At 50.0% G+C, this 22751-nt stretch overlaps 1 protein-coding gene across 8 annotated transcripts in view; it reads right to left on the bottom strand.

Moving 5' to 3' along the window:
* AGFG1 (ArfGAP with FG repeats 1) overlaps positions 1 to 21557 on the bottom strand; it is a 125849-nt gene extending 104292 nt beyond the window's left edge. For 3 of the 8 annotated variants that reach the window (XM_075340942.1, XM_075340946.1, XM_075340947.1), the window contains exon 1: positions 21132 to 21553. In XM_075340942.1, the coding sequence (XP_075197057.1) occupies positions 21132 to 21298 (167 nt within the window). In that variant the 5' untranslated portion in view covers positions 21299 to 21553. Of the gene's footprint in view, positions 1 to 21131 lie in introns of all 8 variants that reach the window. The other 5 variants (XM_075340943.1, XM_075340944.1, XM_075340945.1 and 2 more) reach the window with 3 other exon arrangements.
* Between the last annotated feature and the right edge of the window lie 1194 nt (positions 21558 to 22751).

Here is a 22751-nt window from a genome sequence, read left to right as displayed (position 1 = left end):
AAAGAGTCTTTGGGAAATGGGAAACCAGTGAAGAGACTGGCAGAGAGGAGATGCCAGGAAATAGCGGGGGGACAGGTAGATTAGTCAAGCAGCAGAGTTTAGGATAGATTGTAGGGGTGCAAGAGTGTTAAAGGGGAGGACACAGAGCAGAAGGTTTCAGTAGTCCTTAATATGTATAAAACACATGACTCAATTATGCACAGCTGCATAAATGTAGGGTACGTGCCCATGATCAGGATTTGTCGCGTTTTGGACACTGCAAGGATGCTGCCTTGCACAGTACAAGCACAGTGAATGGGATTTATAGAAATCTCCTGCCCACTGTTCTTTTATATGCTGCATAAACGGACCTTGGGCACGGGTTTCCTATCTGCAGCATGTCAATTTCTCATGTGTAGACGCTTGAGGCACCTGCACGGGAGAATACAGTGGACGCAGTGACAATACGATCTATCCAGAACGCCACATAACCCTGATCGTGGGCACGTACCCTAATAATAGGATCAGTGAGACAAGCTGTCGGAAGACACTGGCAATAGCTGCTCATCCCTCCAATCAGATCAAAGGATCGGGCATGTTGAAATCCAGCAGGTCTGATCCTGGTTTCCCCTGACAAGTGCTACCATAGTTTTCTGGACATCAGTGCTGAACAGAACAGCGAGGACAGAGTCACACTGCATCTGTGCACATTGCCTACAGTATAATATCAGAAGCTTTTCCCAAAAAAACTAATGTTCCCATAGACCCCCGTTCAACAGACGGAGGCTAGAAATGTGATAGTTAGGTCTCCATCTACTTACAATTTGTTTTACTGCATAGCAAAGTCCTATACAGAGAGTTACTGCAAAGACACACATGCCATGCAGTATTTCTTGCTCTTACAATGGGGGCGGGACGGATGGATACTGAGGCACCGGGTCCTGACTGTGGCCACTGTTGGGTACACACCTCCTGAGCGTATGCATCCCGACACCGAGCACTGACACCGCATGTAACCTCGTCCAAGTCATATTACAATGATTACACAAAGCTAAGGAGCAAGTGAGTGATGACAGATCATTTGCCGCTGAACAGAAGATCTATTATGCAGACATAAGAATTATGGATTGTCAGCAGTATATCCCCTCTTACAAAACAGGCAATATAGCCATCTATGAACCCCACTTAGGAGCCCCCCCCCCGCCCTGAAATCCTATCAGACGCTTATATTCTGTGGATAAAGCATCACACGATATCCCCATTAATAAAGCAAAAAATGCCTTATTCTCCATTAGAAAGGGCACTGATATCAACAATCAGATGTTATTCCTGCGTTCACTAATACGTAGTCCGGGCAGCTCTTCTGTGCATGCAGCCATCCATCTGGACACCTGGCACCACAATTCCTCCCAAAGCCTAAGTTGTTCTAGAACATTTAACTATTTCTACGAAATCTAGAAAAATAAGAATTATTCTTACCGATAATTCGGTTTCTAGGACCTTCCACGACAGCATAGGAGGTTGTCTCTCCACGCCCTAATTGGGACAGGAAGTTCAAGAGGTTTAAAAGGACCCTCCCACCTCCCACAGCCAGTGTCTTACAAAGAATCCATAGCATATGAGAAGTACTACACATTCAAGAATATATGAATACATAGGGGAGGGAATTACCTGCTGTCGTGGAAGGTCCTAGAAACCGAATTATCGGTAAGAATAATTCTTATTTCTCTAGTCCCTTCCACGACAGCATAGGTGGTATACCAAAGAATCGATACCTAGGGGGGGGACCACCGCCTGCAGGACTTTCCTGCCAAAGGCCAAATCCCTGTTGGAATCCAGATCCAGACGATAATGCTTCGTGAAGGTATGGAGCGAAGACCACGTAGCCACCTTGCAGATCTGCTCAGGGGAAGCCCCTGCCCGTTCAGCCCAGGAGACAGAGGTAGCCCTGGTGGAGTGCGCCGTGAATCCAGTAGGTGGAGAGAGATGCTGAGCGAGGTATGCATCTCTAATTGCCCGCACAATCCAGTTGGCGACGGTACTCTTAGCCACCTTCTTGCCCTGATTGCGGCCAAAGGGCTGGATGAACAGGTTAGAATCAAGGCGCCAAGGAGCAGTAACCTCCAGGTAGTGCAACACTATCCGACGGACATCCAAAGAATGAAACACTTCCTCACCCGGAGTCCGAGGATTCTGACAGAAGGAAGGCAGGACGATGGACTGCGAACGGTGAAAATCCGAAACCACTTTGGGAAGGAAGGAAGGGTCCAGCTGAAAAACAATGCTGTCATCTCTGATGGTTAGGTAAGGTTCCCTAACAGACAAAGCCTGAAGTTCTCCGACTCTGCGAGCAGATGTGATAGCCACAAGAAAGGCAGTCTTGTGAGAAAGGGAACAAATGTTACAAGAGCACAGAGGTTCAAATGGAGATTGAGATAGTCCGGTAAGGACCACATTGAGATCCCAGCGAGGCGTCAGGACCCTTTGACGTGGACAGAGTCTACTAGCGGACACAAAGAACCGACGGATCCAACGATGATCTGCCAGAGCCGTGTCAAAGACTGCACTGAGTGCTGACACCTGAACTTTCAGGGTGCTAGGTCTAAGACCTAAGTCTAAACCATTCTGGAGAAAGTCCAGAATCTGCGCAATATTAGGCCGAAGTGGGTCAGGAGGCCGAGAACCACACCAGGAGGAAAATCTCTTCCAGATTTTGTTGTATATACTATTAGTCACCGGTTTACGGTTCTTCTGTAGAGTAGCCACAACTTTGTCAGAAAGCCCTTGGGCCTTCAGTGCCCGGGCCTCAGAAGCCAGGCAGCCAAGTTGAGTTTCTGGGGAGCCGGATGGAAAATCGGACCCTGTGACCGTAAGCTGGGGTCTGAACCTAAGAGGACTGGGCCGTCGATACCTAGCGTCATGACCAGGCTGTACCAACTCCTCCGGGGCCACAGAGGGGCTACCAGTATGGTTGGGACCCCCTCGTCTCTGATCTTCCTCAGGGCCCGTGCGAGAAGAGGAAGAGGGGGGGGGGACGCGTAAGCGAGGCGAAGGGACCATCTGTGGCAGAAAGCGTCTACCCCCAACGCCTCGTCCCGCGGGTTCAGGGAGAAATATGTTGCGACCTTGCGATTCCCTGCCGAGGCAAAGAGGTCCACCTCTGGTGCACCCCACCTTGCCACTAGAGAGCAGAACACCGCCTGATCCAGGCTCCATTCCCCTGGATGAACATCCCGACGACTCAGGAAATCCGCCTGAAGATTGAGGGAGCCCTTCAGGTGGACCGCAGAAAGGGAGAGCAGAGATTGTTCTGCCCATTGAAAGATTCGGGAGGATACTGACTTCAGGGCGCCTGAGCGTGTACTGCCCTGATGGCGGAGATGTGCCACTGTTGTGACATTGTCTGAATACACCAGGACGTGAGAGTCCCGGACGAGGTCCTGAGCCGCAAGGAGGGCTTCCCTGACTGCCCTGAGCTCCCTGTAGTTGGAGGATTGGGAGCTGACGTAAGGACTCCAGACCCCTTGAAATGGGGAATTTGCCACCATTGCCCCCCATCCTCGTAGGCTGGCATCTGTGGTCAGTGTAACCAGGGGTTTCTGAGTCCAGGCAACCCCCACCTGCAGGTTGGCGGGACTCAGCCACCAGAGAAGGAATGAGGAGACGGACCCCGAGAGACGAACCCGTCTGTTTAGGGATGACGGGAGTCTGTCCCAATGTGCCAGGATATGATCCTGGAGACACCGAGAATGGGCCTGAGCCCACCTGACTGAAGGAATGCAGGACGTCATGGAACCCAGAGCTGACATAGCCGCTCGAAGCGTCGGGCGAGCCTGCCTGCGAAGTTTTGACATTTTGGCTAACAGAGCTCAGCTGTGGCCCTCTGGGAGAAAAGATGCCTGTCTGTCGGAGTCCAGCAGCACTCCAAGAAACTGCCGAGTGGAGGAGGGGGGTTAACTGATTTTTTGAGATTGGGAATCCATCCCAGAGACCGAAGGATTCCCAAAGACCTTTCCACATGGCTCCGGAGGGTTGGAGCAGATGGAGCCATGAGAAGAAAGTCGTCCAAATATGGAACCAGACAGATACCCTGCAATCTTATGAAGGCGACCACCTCTGCCATGATCTTGGAAAAGATCCTTGGAGCCGAGGAGATCCCGAAGGGAAGTACATTGAATTGGAAATGAAGTACTTCCTCCCCGTGTAGCACCGCAAACCTGAGGTATTGCCTGTGTCCCGGATGGACGGGTACATAGAAGTAGGCGTCTTTCAGATCTATAGAGGCCATCTGATGGTGTAGGACCTATCAGGGGAATAGCTGATTTCACCGACTCCATCTTGAACCGCCGGTACCTGACCTGACGGTTTAGACGTTTTAAATTGATAATTATACGGACGTCGCCGGATGGCTTCTTGACCAGGAAGAGACGGGAGTAGTGGCCTACCCCTTCTTCCTGACTCGGGACTGGGGAAACGACCCCCGAGTGCACTAGCTCTATAATCTTTGTGTACAACAGAGCCTGTGAACCCGGCGACGCCAGCGCAGTGACTCGGAGACCCGGAAGAGGGGGGGAAAGGAATTCTATGAGAAGACCGTCCGAGATGATCTTCAGAACCCATTGGCAAGTGGTTATGGACTGCCACTGGGGAAGAAACGCTGAGAGTCTTCCCCCCACCCGGGCCGAGTCACTGTTTGTCCTGCTGAGGACGTTGCTGATGGGGAGGGATGAGGATGTTTCTCCCTCTACCTTTGGAATAGCTCCACCTGCCAGCCTTCCCTTTCCCTCTGGGTTGGGAGGCCTGAGGCATCGAGGGACGAAAGGACCGCTTCCTGTTAGGTCTAGGATCGGGCAAGGCCTTACGATCGGTCGCCTTGTCCAAGATATCATCCAGGGCAGGCCCAAACACTAAATCCCCTTTAAACGGAAGGGAACAAAGCCTCATTTTGGAGGTGGAGTCTCCGCTCCAGGCCTTAAGCCAGAGGGCACGTCGGGCAGAGTTAGAAAGCACCGAGGTCCTGGCTGCCAGGCGGACAGATTCCACCGAGGTATCTGCCAGAAAACAGGTAGCTTTCCTAAGCAAGGGAAGGGATTCCAGTAATTCCTCCCTAGGGGTCCCTTGGGAAATATGAGCCTCCAACTGGTCTAACCACCTAATTAGGGACCTGGATACGCAGGTGGAGGCAATGTTGGCTTGAATAGAGGAAGATGATGCCTCCCAGGACCGCTTCATCAGGCCCTCTACCTTCCTATCCATCTGATCCTTCAGTTGGGAAGTATCCTCAAAAGGAAGAGCCGTTTGCTTAGCTACCCTAGCCACCGGAACGTCTACTCTTGGGACCTCCCAATGTAGTCCCGAAGGTTCCAGAGGAAACCGGCGTCTAAGGTCACTCCGTACCCGCCTCTCAGGAAATTCCCATTCCTGGGAGACAATATCCAAAACATTGGCATGAACTGGGAATCCCAACTGTTTGACTGACTTCAGGCCAGCAAACATTTCGTCCTGTATTGAAGGAAGAGACTGCACTTCCTCTAAACTCATAGTGCTCCGAACTGCCCCAATAAGATCCCCCAACTCTTCTGAGAGAAACAGAAAGGACTGGTCAGACCCCCCAGATGGAAATCCTTCATCAGGACCCTCAGAGGTGGAATCAGCGTCCTCCTGATCAGATGGGGTCGACTGGAGTCTCCTCTTTTTTGGAGGAGAGGGTCCAGGAGCAGGGCCAGGAGCAGGGCCAGGAACAGGAAGGGAGGCCAGAGAGGCCCTAATCTCCTGTTTCATCATGGACCGCAACTCATCTATCAGAGATGGTTGTTCGGCCCTAATAATCTGGTCCGTACATTGCTGGCAAAGCTTTTTATCCCATACTGCAGGGAGCTTCTTTATACAGATAGGACATTTTTTAATTTTTTCCACTCTGTCAGGTCTATCAGGCTTATCGGACTTGTCAGCTTTTTCTGACTTCTCAGGCTTCTCTGACTTTTCATTTCTGTCAGTTTTCTTGGTGGCCTTGTCTTCCTAGAAAACACAGACCATAGAGCCATAAATCATCTGATGAGACCTATGTCCGAGGGACCATTCCCCTCCATACTCACAGTAGCAGGGGGCACACTGGGTTCTGCAGATGCAGCTGCAGCGGAAGACATGACAGGGAGCACGGTACCTTACCATGATCTGATGTCTTCGTGGCAGCCCTTATGCAAAAGGGCCTGCCCCCCCAGTGACGGTGTACGTTCCCCGCCTCCCGCATCCGGTCCTGGGCAGGCCGTGTCACCGTCGGCGTGCCTCCACGCTGCCTCCGCAAACCGGAAGCGCTCGACCGGAAGTCCGCAAGACCGGAAGTCCCGCCCCCGGGAGCACTTCCGGATCGCTCCGGCAGCGTGCATGCGGGAAGCGGCCGGCGGCTCAGGGAGGACGCCGGCCGGGGAGCTCAACAGCCTGCATCACCCCTAAGGAGGATCCGGAAGGCTGGAGCAGCGGTCCCCCACAGCGTGAGGGAACAGCAAGGGAGGAGCGGTGAAGGCCCGACCGATGCTGTCCGGCTTAAGGTAACAGGGGAAGAAGAAAAAAAAAAATTTATACTGTAGTTCGCCGGCCACCACAGCATAGGAGAAAAACAAACCCTCTCCATGCCCCATGGGGACAGGAAAGACACTGGCTGTGGGAGGTGGGAGGGTCCTTTTAAACCTCTTGAACTTCCTGTCCCAATTAGGGCGTGGAGAGACAACCTCCTATGCTGTCGTGGAAGGGACTAGAGAAAAACAGGTTACTATCAAGGCGCCAAGAAGCAGTAACCTCTAGGTAGTGCAACACAGTCCTACGGACGTCCAAAGAATGAAACACTTCCTCACCGGGAGTCCGAGGATTCTGACAGAAGGAAGGCAGGATGATGGACTGAGAACGGTGTAAATCCGAAACCACCTTGGGAAGGAAGGAAGGGTCCAGCTGAAAAACAATGCTGTCATCTCTGATGGTCAGGTAAGGTTCCCGAATAGACAAAGCCTGAAGTTCTCCGACTCTGCGAGCAGACGTGATAGCCACCAGAAAAGCAGTCTTGTGAGAAAGAGAACGAATATGACAAGAGCACAGAGGCTCAAAAGGTGACTGAGCTAGTCCGTTAAGGACCACATTGAGATCCCAGCGAGGCGTCAGGACCCTCTGACGTGGACAGAGTCTACTAGCGGACACAAAGAACCGACGGATCCAACGATGATCTGCCAGAGCCGTGTCAAAGACTGCACTGAGGGCTGACACCTGAACTTTCAGGGTGCTAGGCCGAAGGCCTAAGTCCAATCCACTCTGGAGAAAGTCCAGAATCTGCGCAATATTAGGCTGAAGTGGGTCAGGAGGCCGAGAACCACACCAGGAGGAAAATTTCTTCCAGATTTTGTTGTAAATACTATTAGTCACTGGTTTACGGTTCTTCTGCAGGGTAGCCACAACCCTGTCAGAAAGCCCTTGGGCCTTCAGTGCCCGGGCCTCAGAAGCCAGGCAGCCAAGTTGAGTTTCTGGGGAGCCGGATGGAAAATCGGACCCTGGGACAGTAAGCTGGGGTCCGAACCTAAGAGGACTGGGCCGTCTATTCCTAGAGTCATGACCAGGCTGTACCAACTCCTCCGAGGCCACAGCGGAGCTACCAGTATAGTTGGGACCCCCTCGTCTCTGATCTTCCTCAGGGCCCTTGCGAGAAGAGGAAGAGGGGGGAACGCGTAAGCGAGGCAAAAGGACCAATTGTGGCAGAAAGCGTCTACCCCTAACGCCTTGTCCCGTGGGTTCAGGGAGAAATATGTTGCGACCTTGCGATTCCCTGCCGAAGCAAAGAGGTCCACCTCTGGAGTACCCCACCTTGCCACCAGAGAGCAGAACACCGCCTGATCCAGGCTCCATTCCCCCGGATGAACATCCCGACGACTCAGGAAATCCGCCTGAAGATTTAGTGAGCCCTTCAGATGGACTGCAGAAAGGGATAGCAGGGATTGTTCCGCCCATTGAAAGATCCGGGAGGACACTGACTTCAGGGCGCCTGAGCGTGTACTGCCCTGATGGCGGAGATGTGCCACTGTTGTGACATTGTCTGAATATACCAGGACGTGAGAGTCCCGGACGAGGTCCTGAGCCGCAAGGAGGGCTTCCCTGACTGCCCTGAGCTCCCGGTAGTTGGAGGATTGGGAGCTGACGTAAGGACTCCAGACCCCTTGAAATGGGGAGTTTGCCACCATTGCACCCCATCCTCGCAGGCTGGCATCTGTGGTCAGTGTAACCAGGGGTGCCTGCGTCCAGGCAACCCCCACCTGCAGGTTGGTGGGACGCAGCCACCAGAGAAGGGATGAGGAGACGGGCCCCGAGAGGCGAACCCGTCTGTTCAGGGATGACGGGAGTCTGTCCCAATGTGCCAGGATATGATCCTGGAGACACCGAGAATGGGCCTGAGCCCACCTGACTGAGGGAATGCAGGACGTCATGGAACCCAGAGCTGACATAGCCGCTCGAAGCGTCGGGCGAGCCTGCCTGCGAAGCTTTGATATTTTGGCTAACAGAGCTACCTTGTGGCCCTCCGGGAGAAGAGATGCCTGTCTGTCGGAGTCCAGCAGCACTCCGAGAAACTGTCGAGTGGAGGAGGGGGTTAACTGTGATTTTTTGAGATTGGGAATCCATCCCAGGGACCGAAGGATTCCCAAAGACTTTTCCACATGGCTCCTGAGGGTTGGAGCAGATGGAGCCATGAGAAGAAAGTCGTCCAAATATGGAACCAGGCAGATACCCTGCAATCTTATGAAGGCGACCACCTCTGCCATGATCTTCGAAAAGATCCTTGGAGCCGAGGAGATCCCGAAGGGAAGTACATTGAATTGGAAATGAAGCACTTCCTCCCCGTGCACCACCGCAAACCTGAGGTATTGCCTGTGACCCGGATGGACGGGCACATGGAAGTAGGCGTCTTTCAGATCTATAGAGGCCATCTGGTGGTGTAGACCTATCAGGGGAATAGCTGATTTTACTGACTCCATCTTGAACCGCCGGTACCTGACCTGACGGTTTAGACGTTTTAAATTGATTATTATGCGGACGTCGCCAGACGGCTTCTTGACAAGGAAGAGGCGGGAGTAGTGTCCTACCCCTTCTTCCCGACTCGGGACTGGGGAAACGACCCCCGAGTGCATTAGCTCTATAATCTTTGCGTACAACAGAGCCTGTGAAACCTGCGACGTCAGAGCAGTGACTCGGAGACCCGGACGAGGGGGGGGGGGGGGAGAGGAATTCTATGAGGAGACCTTCCGAGACGATCTTCAGAACCCATTGGCAAGTGGTTATGGACCGCCACTGGGGAAGAAACGCCGAGAGTCGTCCCCCCACCCGGGCCGAGTCACTGTTTGTCCTGCTGAGGACGTTGTTGATGGGGAGGGATGAGGATGTTTCTCCCTCTACCCTTAGGATAGCTCCACCTGCCTGCCTTCCCTTTCCCTCTGGGCTGGGAGGCCTGAGGCATCGAGGGACGAAAGGACCGCTTCCTGGTGGGTCTAGGATCAGGCAAGGCCTTACGATCGGTCGCCTTGTCCAGAATATCATCCAGGGCAGGCCCAAACACCAAATCCCCTTTAAACGGAAGGGAGCAAAGCCTCATTTTGGAGGTGGAGTCTCCACTCCAGACCTTAAGCCAGAGGGCACGTCTGGCAGAGTTAGAAAGAACCGAGGTCCTGGCCGCCAGGCAGACAGATTCCACCGAGGTATCTGCCAAAAAACTGGTTGCCTTCCTAAGTAAGGGAAGGGATTCCAGTAATTCCTTCCTAGGGGTCCCTTGGGAAATATGAGCCTCCAACTGGTCTAACCACCTAATTAGGGACCTGGATACACAAGTGGAGGCAATGTTAGCCTGAATAGAAGAAGACAATGCCTCCCAGGATCGCTTCATCAGGCCTTCTACCTTCCTATCCATCTGATCCTTCAGTTGGGAAGTATCTTCAAAGGGAAGAGCCGTTTGTTTAGCTACCCTAGCCACCTGTACGTCTACTTTTGGGACCTCCCAATGTAATCCAGAAGGTTCTAGAGGAAACCGGCGTCTAGGGTCACTCCGTACCCGCCTCTCAGGAAATTCCCATTCCTGAGAGACAATATCCAGAATATTTGCATGAACTGGAAATCCTAACTGTTTGACTGATTTCAGGCCAGCAAACATTTCATCCTGGATTGAGGGAAGAGACTGCACTTCCTCTAACCCCATAGTGCTCCGAACTGCCCCAATAAGATCCCCCAAATCTTCTGAGGGAAACAGAAAGGACTGGTCAGACCCCCCAGAGGGAAATCCTTCATCAGGACCCTCAGAGGTGGAATCAGCGTCCTCCTGATCAGACGGGGTCGACTGGAGTCTCCTCTTCTTTGGAGAAGAGGGTCCAGGAGCAGGGCCAGGAGCAGGGCCAGGAGCAGGGAGGGAGGCCAGTGAGGCCCTAATCTCCTGTTTCATCATGGACCGCAACTCGTCTATCAGGGACGGTTGTTCGGCCCTAATAATCTGGTCCGTACATTGTTGGCAAAGCTTTTTGTCCCATACTGCAGGGAGCTTCTTTATACAGACAGGACATTTTTTAATTTTTTCAAATCTGTCAGGTCTATCCACCTTATCGGATTTGTCAGCCTTCTCTGACTTCTCAGGCTTCTCTGACTTTTCATTTCTGTCAGTTTTCTTAGTGGCCTTGTCCTCCTAGAAAACACAGACCAGAGAGCCATCAATCATCTGACTGAGACCTATGTCCGAGGGACCATCCCCCTCCATACTTACAGGAGCAGGGGGCACACTGGGTTCTGCAGATGCAGCTGCAGCGGAAGACATGACAGGGAGCACGGTTGCTTACCATGATCTGACGTCTTCACGGCAGCCCTTATGCAAAAGGGCCTGCCCCCCCAGTGACGGCTAACGTTCCCCGCCTCCCGCATCCGGTCCCGGACAGGCCGTGTCAGCGTCGGCGTGTCCTCCACGCTGCCTCCGCAAACCGGAAGCGCTCAACCGAAAGTCCGCAAGACCGGAAGTCCCGCCCCCGGGAGCACTTCCGGATCGCTCCGGCAGCGTGCATGCAGGAAGCGGCCGGCGGCTCAGGGAGGACGCCGGCCGGGGAGCTCAACAGCCTGCATCACCCCTAAGGAGGCTCCGGAAGGCTGGAGCAGTGGTCCCCCACAGCGTGAGGGAACAGCAAGGGAGGAGCGGTGAAGGCCCGACCGATGCTGTCCGGCTTAAAGTAACAGGGGAAGAAGAAAAAAAAAAAAATTTATACTGTAGTTCGCCGGCCACCACAGCATAGGAGAAAAACAAACCCTCTCCATGCCCCATGGGGACAGGAAAGACACTGGCTGTGGGAGGTGGGAGGGTCCTTTTAAACCTCTTGAACTTCCTGTCCCAATTAGGGCGTGGAGAGACAACCTCCTATGCTGTCGTGGAAGGGACTAGAGAAATAAGAAATGAATGCTCAATACAAAAGGCAGTTATGGAATATAAAAGCCCCAGTACCCGGCTGCCTCCTCTCTGCCCATACAGGACACAGGTAGACTTGGCCATACTGCGCATGCATATACATTACTCTTAAAAAGATTGGGATATTGGCTTTCAGGTGAAGTTCCAGGATTATCCGAAAATGCACTCTAACCTTTTCAGGTGATCTTAATGTGACCTTCTCTGATCTGCTGAATACCCATGTCCAACTGCCCAGTGTTTTACTATTTTTTACACAACTTGCTGCTCTCTAACAAGAAGCTTAATGGCAAAACTCATAACAGGTGTTTGATCCTTGAATTGCCCAATAAATTTTGGGGTGCAAATAGAATTGGTAATTAAACAGTCCTCCTCATCATAGTGTTCACTACTCGAAGGAGGTTCTTAGGCTGCTTTCACACATCCGGTTTGAGCCGTGCGGCTCAATCCGGCTGTAAAACCTATGCAACGGATGCGGTGAAAACACCGCATCCTTTGCATAAGTTTTTTTTACATGTGGCCCGTCCGGTTTTTGTTGCTTGCGGCATGCTACTGAGCATGCGCAGTGGCAAAAACCGCATGCGGCGGCCGGATGCGGTTTTTGCCGCATCGCGCCGCATCTGGCATCCATAAGGATGCATTGAGAAAAGCGATGCGGGTTTTTTTGCCGCACAAAAAAACGTGCCAGGCAACGTTCCATCCGGCCGCTGCATCGGCTAAATCTGCTGCATGCGGCAAAAACCGGACCGAACGCAAGGCCATGCGGCACTAATTAAAGTCTATGCAGGAAAAACGCAACCGGCAGAAAAAAAATTAAAAAAACGGTTGCGTTTTTCCTGCAAAGTGACGGATTGTGCCGCATAGCAAAAACCGGAGGTGTGAAAGCAGCCTAAGATGGAAGTGGCCATAAAGTGTCATCAGTAGGTTGCAACAGAGAGAAGGAGAGAAAAAGAATCGCTGTATGCAGGGATCAACCAATAAGCTTTTGTTCAAATCAACAAATATATAATTTATTGGTACAATTTTTATGCATACAAAATATCCACACAAAACAGTGAAAAAGTTAAAAACATTTAAAATAAAGACAATCAACAAACACCCCAATACTAAGTCCCATGTTAGGAACCCGGCACTAAGATCCTGAAAAAAACTGTACTACACGTACCAATCAATAATATTTGCAGGCATAAGTGCAGGATCTGTGTATGAATTGTCACTGCAAACAATATGCCCTATAGTACTTTAAAGTATAGCACCCAATCTGGCACCACCATCAATAAGTATAATATAGTAGGTACAAAATGCTAGCAGAAAAAGTGATGAAAGAAACTTTATGATCAGGAAATCAATATACCAAACTCAATGACTAAACCAAATAAGTCACTGACTATCCAAGTTCGTCCAGAAAATCATCACCAAGATGTATTACCACCTGCTAGAAGTCCCAAAAGTAAGGTGGTGTGGGGTCTCAGCATCGGCGCAAGTATGGGGTGTTGCCCCACGCGTATCGCCACTGGAGATGTGGCTTCCTCAAGGGTCAGAAAATAAGGAAGTGGTGTGGGGTCTGTCCTGATATAGGTAATGTACCTTTAATAACTGGATCTTTGCTATGCTGATCATGTCTGTTTTGATACAAGCAATATACCTTTATACTGGGTCCTCTTTCTACAGTTAGTTATATGTAAATCCATTAATACCATCAATGCCTTGGTTGTATAATATAATGAAAGCATTTATATAATCAATGTATCTTACATATCAGACTAATTGCTTCCTTTATTCCCCCTTTTATGCAACTGAATAGTTTTTTGACTTTAATATTAGGGATAAAATGGAGTATTAAAAGTATTTCTTATTCAAGGCAGTATTATGATCTAACACATAGAACTCAATGTAAAAAATTGAATATCATGTATCAGTATTGATCTTTGTGCTCTCTTAATTGTGACAGACCCTTTTTATCAAACCTTCTTTTATTTTTAACGTGTACATGTGTTTATTAGAACATGATTAAAAACAAAGATTTTGTATTTATTGATTAAAATGGTCTTTTGAGTATTTTGTATGGGTTCTGATGAGTTTTACTCAAAGACCACATTATGTATTTTTGACTTTGGATCTCTCCTTGTGAATTAATTTTCTTACCAGTACAATACCGGTCTGGTACAGAGGAGACGGCGGACTGACCTTACTAGAAGATGGCAACTGGATTTGGATGCAAGAAAACTCACAGAAGAGAAATGACTCGGCAACCTCAAAGACAGAAACAACTGCTAAACTAGAAGTCACAAACCTCCAGAAGCCACATAGATTACATTAATAGTCAAGATGATCTATCGTTGTCAACAGAAAACACTTGATGACTGCGGCCGCTGTAGACGTGATGCTGCTCAGTGACTGATACTTTCCACGGAGGATAGTGAAAGCCACATCGTGTGACCGGAGAAGAGGCGAGCCACATCGTGCGACCACACAAGAGGCGAAGTATGAAAAACGTGAACAAGTGCACAGTATAAGTATGATAACGAGTGGATTACACTGCAGGTACATATATCAGCACATGTACACTGGAGAACAAAATTAGGCTGCTTTCACACTACATTTTTTTTAGCATGCGTCATGAACGTTTTTTTGCTGCAAAAGCGGATCCTGTTTTTGCAAAGAAAAACTCATGTGCTATTTTGCAGGATCCTGTCACTTGAAGTTTATGGGTGGGCATTGGAGTCATGTGATCAAGAGTTAGGGGAACTGAATGTGAAAGACTGGGAGCCGACATTGACAGCTGTGGAGGCTCGAAACCAAGGTAAACATCAGGTAACTTGCTTGGATACCCGATATTTACCTTGGTTACGAGCGTCTTCAGCTGCTAGGAGCAGGGCTTGCCTGCTCCCTGCACACGTAACCAAGGTAAACATCGGGTAACTAAGCCCGTGGTTACCCGATATTTACCTTGGTTACGAGCGTCCTCTGCTCTCGGGAGGGGGAGACAGAGACTGATCACACAAGGCTGGTTTCTGGGCATGCTCAGTAAAGCAAGCAGGATCCTCTCTATCAGCATGCCAGCGTTCACATACGTTTGTGTGCAGTATAGTCAGGATCCAGCAATTTGCAGTATTTGGACGCAGCTCAAAAAGCGTTTTTTAAAAAATTGCAAGTCGCTGGATCCTCACTATAACGCACGCAAACGCAGGTGAACGCATGTTGACGCGAGTCCATTGCAAATGCATTGAAATGAAAACGCATTTGCACAGCATCCGTTTTTGCGTTAAAAAAAACGTTCATGACGCATGTTAAAAAAACGTAGTGTGAAAGCAGCCTTAGAGAACAACACACAATTTCCTAACTGTTGCGGTCATTGCGTAGTCCTATGTGATTATATCCTGGGTAAACTTGCAGTATTTTAAGTTTATTTCATAAATTAAATTTTTTCAAAAGCAGATAATAAAAATGTAAATGAGATAAATGTAAAAGAACACTGATCATAATTAGAGAACACTTTCAGATCCCTGCAAGCTATTGGTGTTATTCTGGCACCTGATGCTAATTTCCTTCATTATCTGACAAACCCTAATTAAAGGGAACCACCAGCAGGATTCTCATATGTAAAGTAAAACCAGTGCTGTACTGGTGCTAGGATGCTGATCCAGATTGGATGTTTTATTTCAGAAATATGTGCAAGTTATAAAAGTCTACTGTTATTTGATTGATAGCAGCTACAGAATATCTAATAGGTGGGTGGGGTTTTGCTATCTATTCCCGCCCGTCTGAAGCCTGGCCTTGGTAGATGCTAGACTGTATGGGCTGCATTTCAAACACGTCCCTATCATGTGATAAATGACTCATACCTGGAAGGAGCCATACTGTCTAGCATCTACCAAGGCCAGGCAGCAGAAAGGGGCGGGAATAGATAGCAAAACCCAACCCACCTATTAGATATACTGTACCTGCTATCAATCAAATAACAGTAGACTTTTATAACATCCAATCTCTGAAGAAAAGGTATAATGCTTACATTCAGCATCCAGGTGCCAGCATAGCACTGACTTTACTTTATATATGAAAATCCTGATACAATGGAACCTTGGATTAAGAGTAAACTGGGTTCACAAATAGCGACAGCGACAACGACGTCGCTGTTACGTCACCATTTTCTGTGACGTAACAGCGACCTTGTAAGTCGCTGTTATGATCGCTGCTTAGCTGTCAAACACAGCGACGCAGCAGCGATCATAACGACGCTGTGCTACATGTGCAGAGAGCAGGGAGCCGCACTGGCTCCCTGCACTCCTAGCTACAGTACACATCGGGTTAATTACCCAATGTGTACTGCAGCTACATGTGCACAGAGCAGGGAGCCGCACACACTGCTTAGCGCTGGCTCCCTGCTCTCCTAGCTACAGTATACATAGGGTTAATTACCCGATGTGTACTGCAGCTAGATGTGCAGAGAGCAGCGCACACTGCTTAGCGCTGGCTCCATGCACTCCTAGCTACAGTACACATCGGGTTAATTAACCCGATGTGTACTGCAGCTACATGTGCAGAGAGCAGGGAGCCGGCACTGGCAGCGTGAGAGCGGCGGAGGCTGGTAACGAAGGTAAATATCGGGTAACCACATTGGTTACCCGATGTTTACCCTGGTTACAGCTTACCGCAGCTGCCAGTTCCTGCTCTCTGCTCGCTTCATTTCGTCGCTCTCTCGCTGTCACACACAGCGATCTGTGCGTCACAGCGAGAGAGCAACAATAAAAAAACGAACCAGGGCTTTGTGTAACGAGCAGCGATCTCACAGCAGGGGCCAGATCGCTGCTCAGTGTCATACACAGCGAGATCGCTAATGAGGTCACTGCTGCGTCACAAAAACCGTGACTCAGCAGCGATCTCGCTGTGTGTGAAGCACCCCTAACTTGGTTTGAGAGCGTTTCGCAAGGCAAGCAAAGCTTTTTACAAATTTGTAACTTTGTTTAAGAGCAATGCTTTGTAATAAGAGCAAATACTCACCGTGCACGTCTGGTTCTGTCCTTTCTCCACTCTCTGACCCACTCTGGAGGTAACTTTCTGTACATATGTACTGTTGTATACAGTATACCATTGTACAGTACAGTATATACTATACAGCATGTCGATCAATTTGCATTTGTGGATACAGTATTGTACTCTCTTTAGGCTAACCAATGCAGCACATTACTTGCACTGTACCTCTTGCACACCAACAATTCTATTGTAAGCCAAAGGGCAGTTTAATTTGTTTTTATGTTTTTTTTACTGTACAGTATTTTGTATTAGTGTACTGTAAATGTAATATGAATACAGTACATTTTCTAGTAACATAATAAGTTTGTATAAAACAGTAAATATTTTAGTGTTGTGGAACGAATTGTCTGCGTTTCAATTATTTCCTATGGGAAAATTCACTTTGATATGAGTAACTTGGTTTAAGAGCACACTCCCGGAACCAATTATGCTCGTAATCCAAGGTTCCACTGTAGTTGGTTCTCTAACTTGCAGCCTAACTTTCCAGTTTGCACTGACGTTTCAAAAATTGTGAGCCGTTCTAAAGTGACAAACCCTCCGGCAGCAGGTTGTCCAGACGAAGGCCAAAAGGAGTGACTATCAGCCATAGCAAGAGAAGTTGGTCCTTTCAAGTCTGTGATTGAGAATATTCCATCTTTACAACATCACAAACTCTTTCAAGACCACAAAAGGCTGGTCACCCTCGAAAGACAAATGCAAGAGAGGACAGGATAATGTAGAGAATCTCTATGGGTAATCATTTCAACACTGCAGTTGGAATTGCTCTCCAGTTCAGCACTAAACAGGGTAAGGATCTGGCTCGTCATACAGTGTCACGATGTTTAAGAGCATTTGGACTGAAAGCCCACTCTGCAGTGACCAAACCGCTCATTAGCGGAAAGAATCAAAAGGCTAGACTCACCTTTGGTGAGAAGCATGTTGTGTGGACAGAGGAGAAGTGGTCCACAGTTCATTATAGTGATGAAAGCAAGTTTAAATGGAACCTGTCAGGGCCAATATGCAGCCAGAACCACGAGCGGTTCTGGGGGCATATTGCTAATCCCTGCCTAACCGTCCCTGTATACACTAGCATTGTTAATGGGATCTTTAGAAAAAGTATTTCTAAAGCTCTTTTATCGTATGCTGAGGAGCGAGGGGACTAGTCCCCTGGGCGTTCGTTTCCCTAGCTATTCGGCTCCATTGGACGGTTAGCACACCCCTGTGTGTGTGCTAACATGCTAATGAATATGCAGCGTCAGAAGGTGATCTCACTCACCTCTCTGCTGCCATCGCCGCAAGGCACTGGATTTTGGCTCAGTGTGCATGACCCCGGAGTTTCGGTCATGCGCACTATGAAGCCGTGTGTACACGTCACATCTTTAAACTCATGTAGTGCGCATAACCGGAAGTCCGGATCAGGCGCACTGAGCTGAAGTCCAGGAGTCAGACGTGATGGCAGCGGAGAGGTGAGATCATCCTCTGACACGCTGCGTATTCACTACCTGTTCTAGTGGCATGGTGCACCCCTTACAAAAAAACAAAAAAAAAAAACACCTTCAAATGTTGATCAATGTAGATTACATTTTTTCTGAAAAAAAAATCAAGTGATCATACATTGTTCTCTAATTTTGATCTCCAGTGTATATATGTATGTAAATACTAAGACATCCCTGCACACTGTATGCAAACGTATATTTATAACATTTCTATGTTTGAAGTATGACAATAACATAAGACTAATAAGACGTTCACTATCCATACATGCACTATAGTGATATACGGAAGAGGAAAACCTGCATAATACAGTGTGAGTATACAGAGCAGGCAGCCTGTAGCTACAGTGTGAAGATACAGGGCAGGCAGCCTGTAGCTACAGTGTGAAGATACAGGGCAGGCAGCCTGTAGCTACAGTGTGAATATACAGGGCAGGCAGCCTGCAGCTACAGTGTGAAGATACAGAGCAGGCAGCCTGCAGCTACAGTGTGAAGATACAGAGCAGGCAGCCTGTAGCTACAGTGTGAAGATACAGGGCAGGCAGCATGTAGCTACAGTGTGAAGATACAGGGCAGGCAGCCTGTAGCTACAGTGTGAAGATACAGAGCAGGCAGCCTGCAGCTACAGTGTGAATATACAAGGCAGGCAGCCTGCAGCTACAGTGTGAAGATACAGGGCAGGCAGCCTGTAGCTACAGTGTGAAGATACAGGGCAAGCAGCCTGTAGCTACAGTGTGAATATACAGAGCAGGCAGCCTGCAGCTACAGTGTGAATATACAAGGCAGGCAGCCTGCAGCTACAGTGTGAATATACAAGGCAGGCAGCCTGTAGCTACACAGTGTGAATATACAGGGCAAGCAGCCTGTAGCTACAGTGTGAAGATACAAGGCAGGCAGCCTGTAGCTACACAGTGTGAATATACAGGGCAAGCAGCACTGCATCCTCAGTGCATGAAGTATGGTGAGATGTACATACATGGGATCACATACAGATGACAGCGCCGTGTACAGAATATAGACATATGTATATAGTATGTGTGAAAAACAAATAAGCAGCTTTTATATTATTCTTGTATACACGAGTCCTCATACTGATACATATGCTCATATTGTAGTGTATACATTACACATTCTCATACTGTATACACTACAATATGAGCATCTGTATCAGTAGGAGGATTTGTGCATGTATGTGTATACAGTAATAACTTCACTTATATAGCTATACACAGCACTATTACTTCCACAGCACTTTAGATACATTAGCAACACTGTCCCATTGGGGCTCACAAACTGTAGTCCCCATCTGTATGTCTTTGGAGTGTGGGAGGAAACCAGAAAACACGGGGAGAACATACAAACTCCTTGCAGATGGTGTCCTTGGTGGGATTTGAACCCAGGACCCCAGCGCTGCAAGGCTGCAGTGCTAATCACTGAGCCACCGCAAGGCTGCAGTGCTAATCACTGAGCCACCGCAAGACTGCAGAGCTAATCACTGAGCCACCGCAAGGCTGCAGTGCTAATCACTGAGCCACCGCAAGGCTGCAGTGCTAATCACTGAGCCACCGCAAGGCTGCAGTGCTAATCACTGAGCCACCGCAAGACTGCAGTGCTAATCACTGAGCCACCGCAAGACTGCAGTGCTAATCACTGAGCCACCACAAGACTGCAGTGCTAATCACTGAGCCACCACAAGACTCCAGTGCTAATCACTGAGCCACCACAAGACTGCAGTGCTATCACTGAGCCACCACAAGACTGCAGTGCTATCACTGAGCCACCACAAGACTGCAGTGCTAATCACTGAGCCACCACAAGACTGCAGTGCTAATCACTGAGCCACCACAAGACTGCAGTGCTAATCACTGAGCCACCACAAGACTGCAGTGCTAATCACTGAGCTACCATGCACAGTAAGTATGTATAAATGTACAAACTATGTGAACACATATGTACACTACAGTATGAGTATATGTATCAGTAAGAGGGCAGCTATACACACAGTATGGGCACATATATGTCTATAAGAGCACGTATGTATGAGGCAGCAGCGCCCGCAGTATCAGTAAGAGGGCAGCTATACACACAGTATGGGCACATGTGTATACCGTACAGTATGTAATATATACACAGAGCACTGGCACATGTGTATACCGTACAGTATGTAATATATACACAGCACTGGCACATGTGTATACCGTACAGTATGTAATATATACACAGAGCACTGGCACATGTGTATACCGTACAGTATGTAATATATACACAGCACGGGCACATGTGTATACCGTACAGTATGTAATATATACACAGCACGGGCACATGTGTATACCGTACAGTATGTAATATATACACAGCACTGGCACATGTGTATACCGTACAGTATGTAATATATACACAGCACGGGCACATGTGTATATACCGTACAGTATGTAATATATACACACAGCACGGGCACATGTGTATATACCGTACAGTATGTAATATATACACACAGCACGGGCACATGTGTATATACCGTACAGTATGTAATATATACACACAGCACGGGCACATGTGTATACCGTACAGTATGTAATATATACACAGTATGGGCACATGTGTATACCGTACAGTATGTAATATATACACAGAGCACGGGCACATGTGTATACCGTACAGTATGTAATATATACACAGAGCACGGGCACATGTGTATACCGTACAGTATGTAATATATACACAGAGCACGGGCACATGTGTATACCGTACAGTATGTAATATATACACACAGCACGGGCACATGTGTATACCGTACAGTATGTAATATATACACAGTATGGGCACATGTGTATACCGTACAGTATGTAATATATACACAGAGCACGGGCACATGTGTATACCGTACAGTATGTAATATATACACAGAGCACGGGCACATGTGTATACCGTACAGTATGTAATATATACACAGAGCACGGGCACATGTGTATACCGTACAGTATGTAATATATACACACAGCACTGGCACATGTGTATACCGTACAGTATGTAATATATACACACAGCACGGGCACATGTGTATATACCGTACAGTATGTAATATATACACAGTATGGGCACATATCTGCATATAATGACACGTATGTATGAGGCAGCAGCCCCGTCCTCGCAGCCTCCCCCCGCCCCGGTCAGGAGCCGGTACTCACAGGATGCCGGAGCAGGACGTGCACACGAAGGCCCCCGCAGTCATGTTGGCGTAGGTCGGGCCGCGCTGGTCGCAGTCGAAGCACTTGCGGTTGTGCGGGAGGCTGGTCATCTCCCGGAGCAGCTTCAGGTGCTTCTCCTCCTGCTTCCGCTTGGCGCTGGCCGCCATGGTGAGCACCGGCCGGGGGCGACACACCGGGAGACACCGGGCGGCACCTAGCAGGCACAGTCAAGGGCCAGTGACGTGTGCCTGGGGCGTGGCCTCACACGTCACCGTTCCGGAAGGCGGGGCCTAGTGACGTTAAAGGGCAAGTACGAGCTAGGAGGGCTAATAATCTCGCTGTACATGGGTGAGAGCGCGGGAGGAGACACATCGTACGGACAGGAAGAACGGCCTCCCGTGGATGACGACGGCTGAACGGAGTCGGACGTATGGAAGCAAACCGCAGGAGGGAGGCGGAAGTCGCACAATATACTTCCGGATTCCTTTAGTGGTTGCTAGGCAACAAGATGGATGCGGACTGTGCAAGTGTGGACTGTGCGACTGACTGCTGGGAGGGGGGGGGACTGTACGACTGACTGCTGGGAGGGGGGGACTGTACGACTGACTGCTGGGAGGGGGGGGGGACTGTGCCACTGACTGCTGGGAGGGGGGGGGGGACTGTACGACTGACTGCTGGGAGGGGGGGGGGACTGTACGACTGACTGCTGGGAGGGGGGGGGGGACTGTACGACTGACTGCTGGGAGGGGGGGGGGACTGTACGACTGACTGCTGGGAGGGGGGGGGGACTGTGCCACTGACTGCTGGGAGGGGGGGGGACTGTGCCACTGACTGCTGGGAGGGGGGGGGACTGTGCCACTGACTGCTGGGAGGGGGGGGGACTGTGCCACTGACTGCTGGGAGGGGGTGGACTGTGCCACTGACTGCTGGGAGGGGGGGACTGTGCCACTGACTGCTGGGAGGGGGGGGACTGTGCCACTGACTGCTGGGAGGGGGGGGACTGTGCCACTGACTGCTGGGAGGGGGGGGGGACTGTGCCACTGACTGCTGGGAGGGGGGGGACTGTACGACTGACTGCTGGGAGGGGGGGGGACTGTACGACTGACTGCTGGGAGGGGGGGGGACTGTACGACTGACTGCTGGGAGGGGGGGGGACTGTACGACTGACTGCTGGGAGGGGGGGGGACTGTACGACTGACTGCTGGGAGGGGGGGGGGACTGTGCCACTGACTGCTGGGAGGGGGGGGGACTGTGCCACTGACTGCTGGGAGGGGGGGGGACTGTGCCACTGACTGCTGGGAGGGGGGGGGACTGTGCCACTGACTGCTGGGAGGGGGTGGACTGTGCCACTGACTGCTGGGAGGGGGGGGACTGTGCCACTGACTGCTGGGAGGGGGGGGGACTGTGCCACTGACTGCTGGGAGGGGGGGGACTGTGCCACTGACTGCTGGGAGGGGGGGGACTGTGCCACTGACTGCTGGGAGGGGGGGGACTGTGCCACTGACTGCTGGGAGGGGGGGGACTGTGCCACTGACTGCTGGGAGGGGGGGACTGTGCCACTGACTGCTGGGAGGGGGGGAATGTGCCACTGACTGCTGGGAGGGGGGACTGTGCCACTGA

The sequence above is a fragment of the Anomaloglossus baeobatrachus genome, chromosome 3 (assembly GCF_048569485.1).
Source record: "Anomaloglossus baeobatrachus isolate aAnoBae1 chromosome 3, aAnoBae1.hap1, whole genome shotgun sequence".
Lineage (NCBI taxonomy): Eukaryota > Metazoa > Chordata > Amphibia > Anura > Aromobatidae > Anomaloglossus > Anomaloglossus baeobatrachus.
This window is presented reverse-complemented; position numbering and strand designations above follow the sequence as displayed.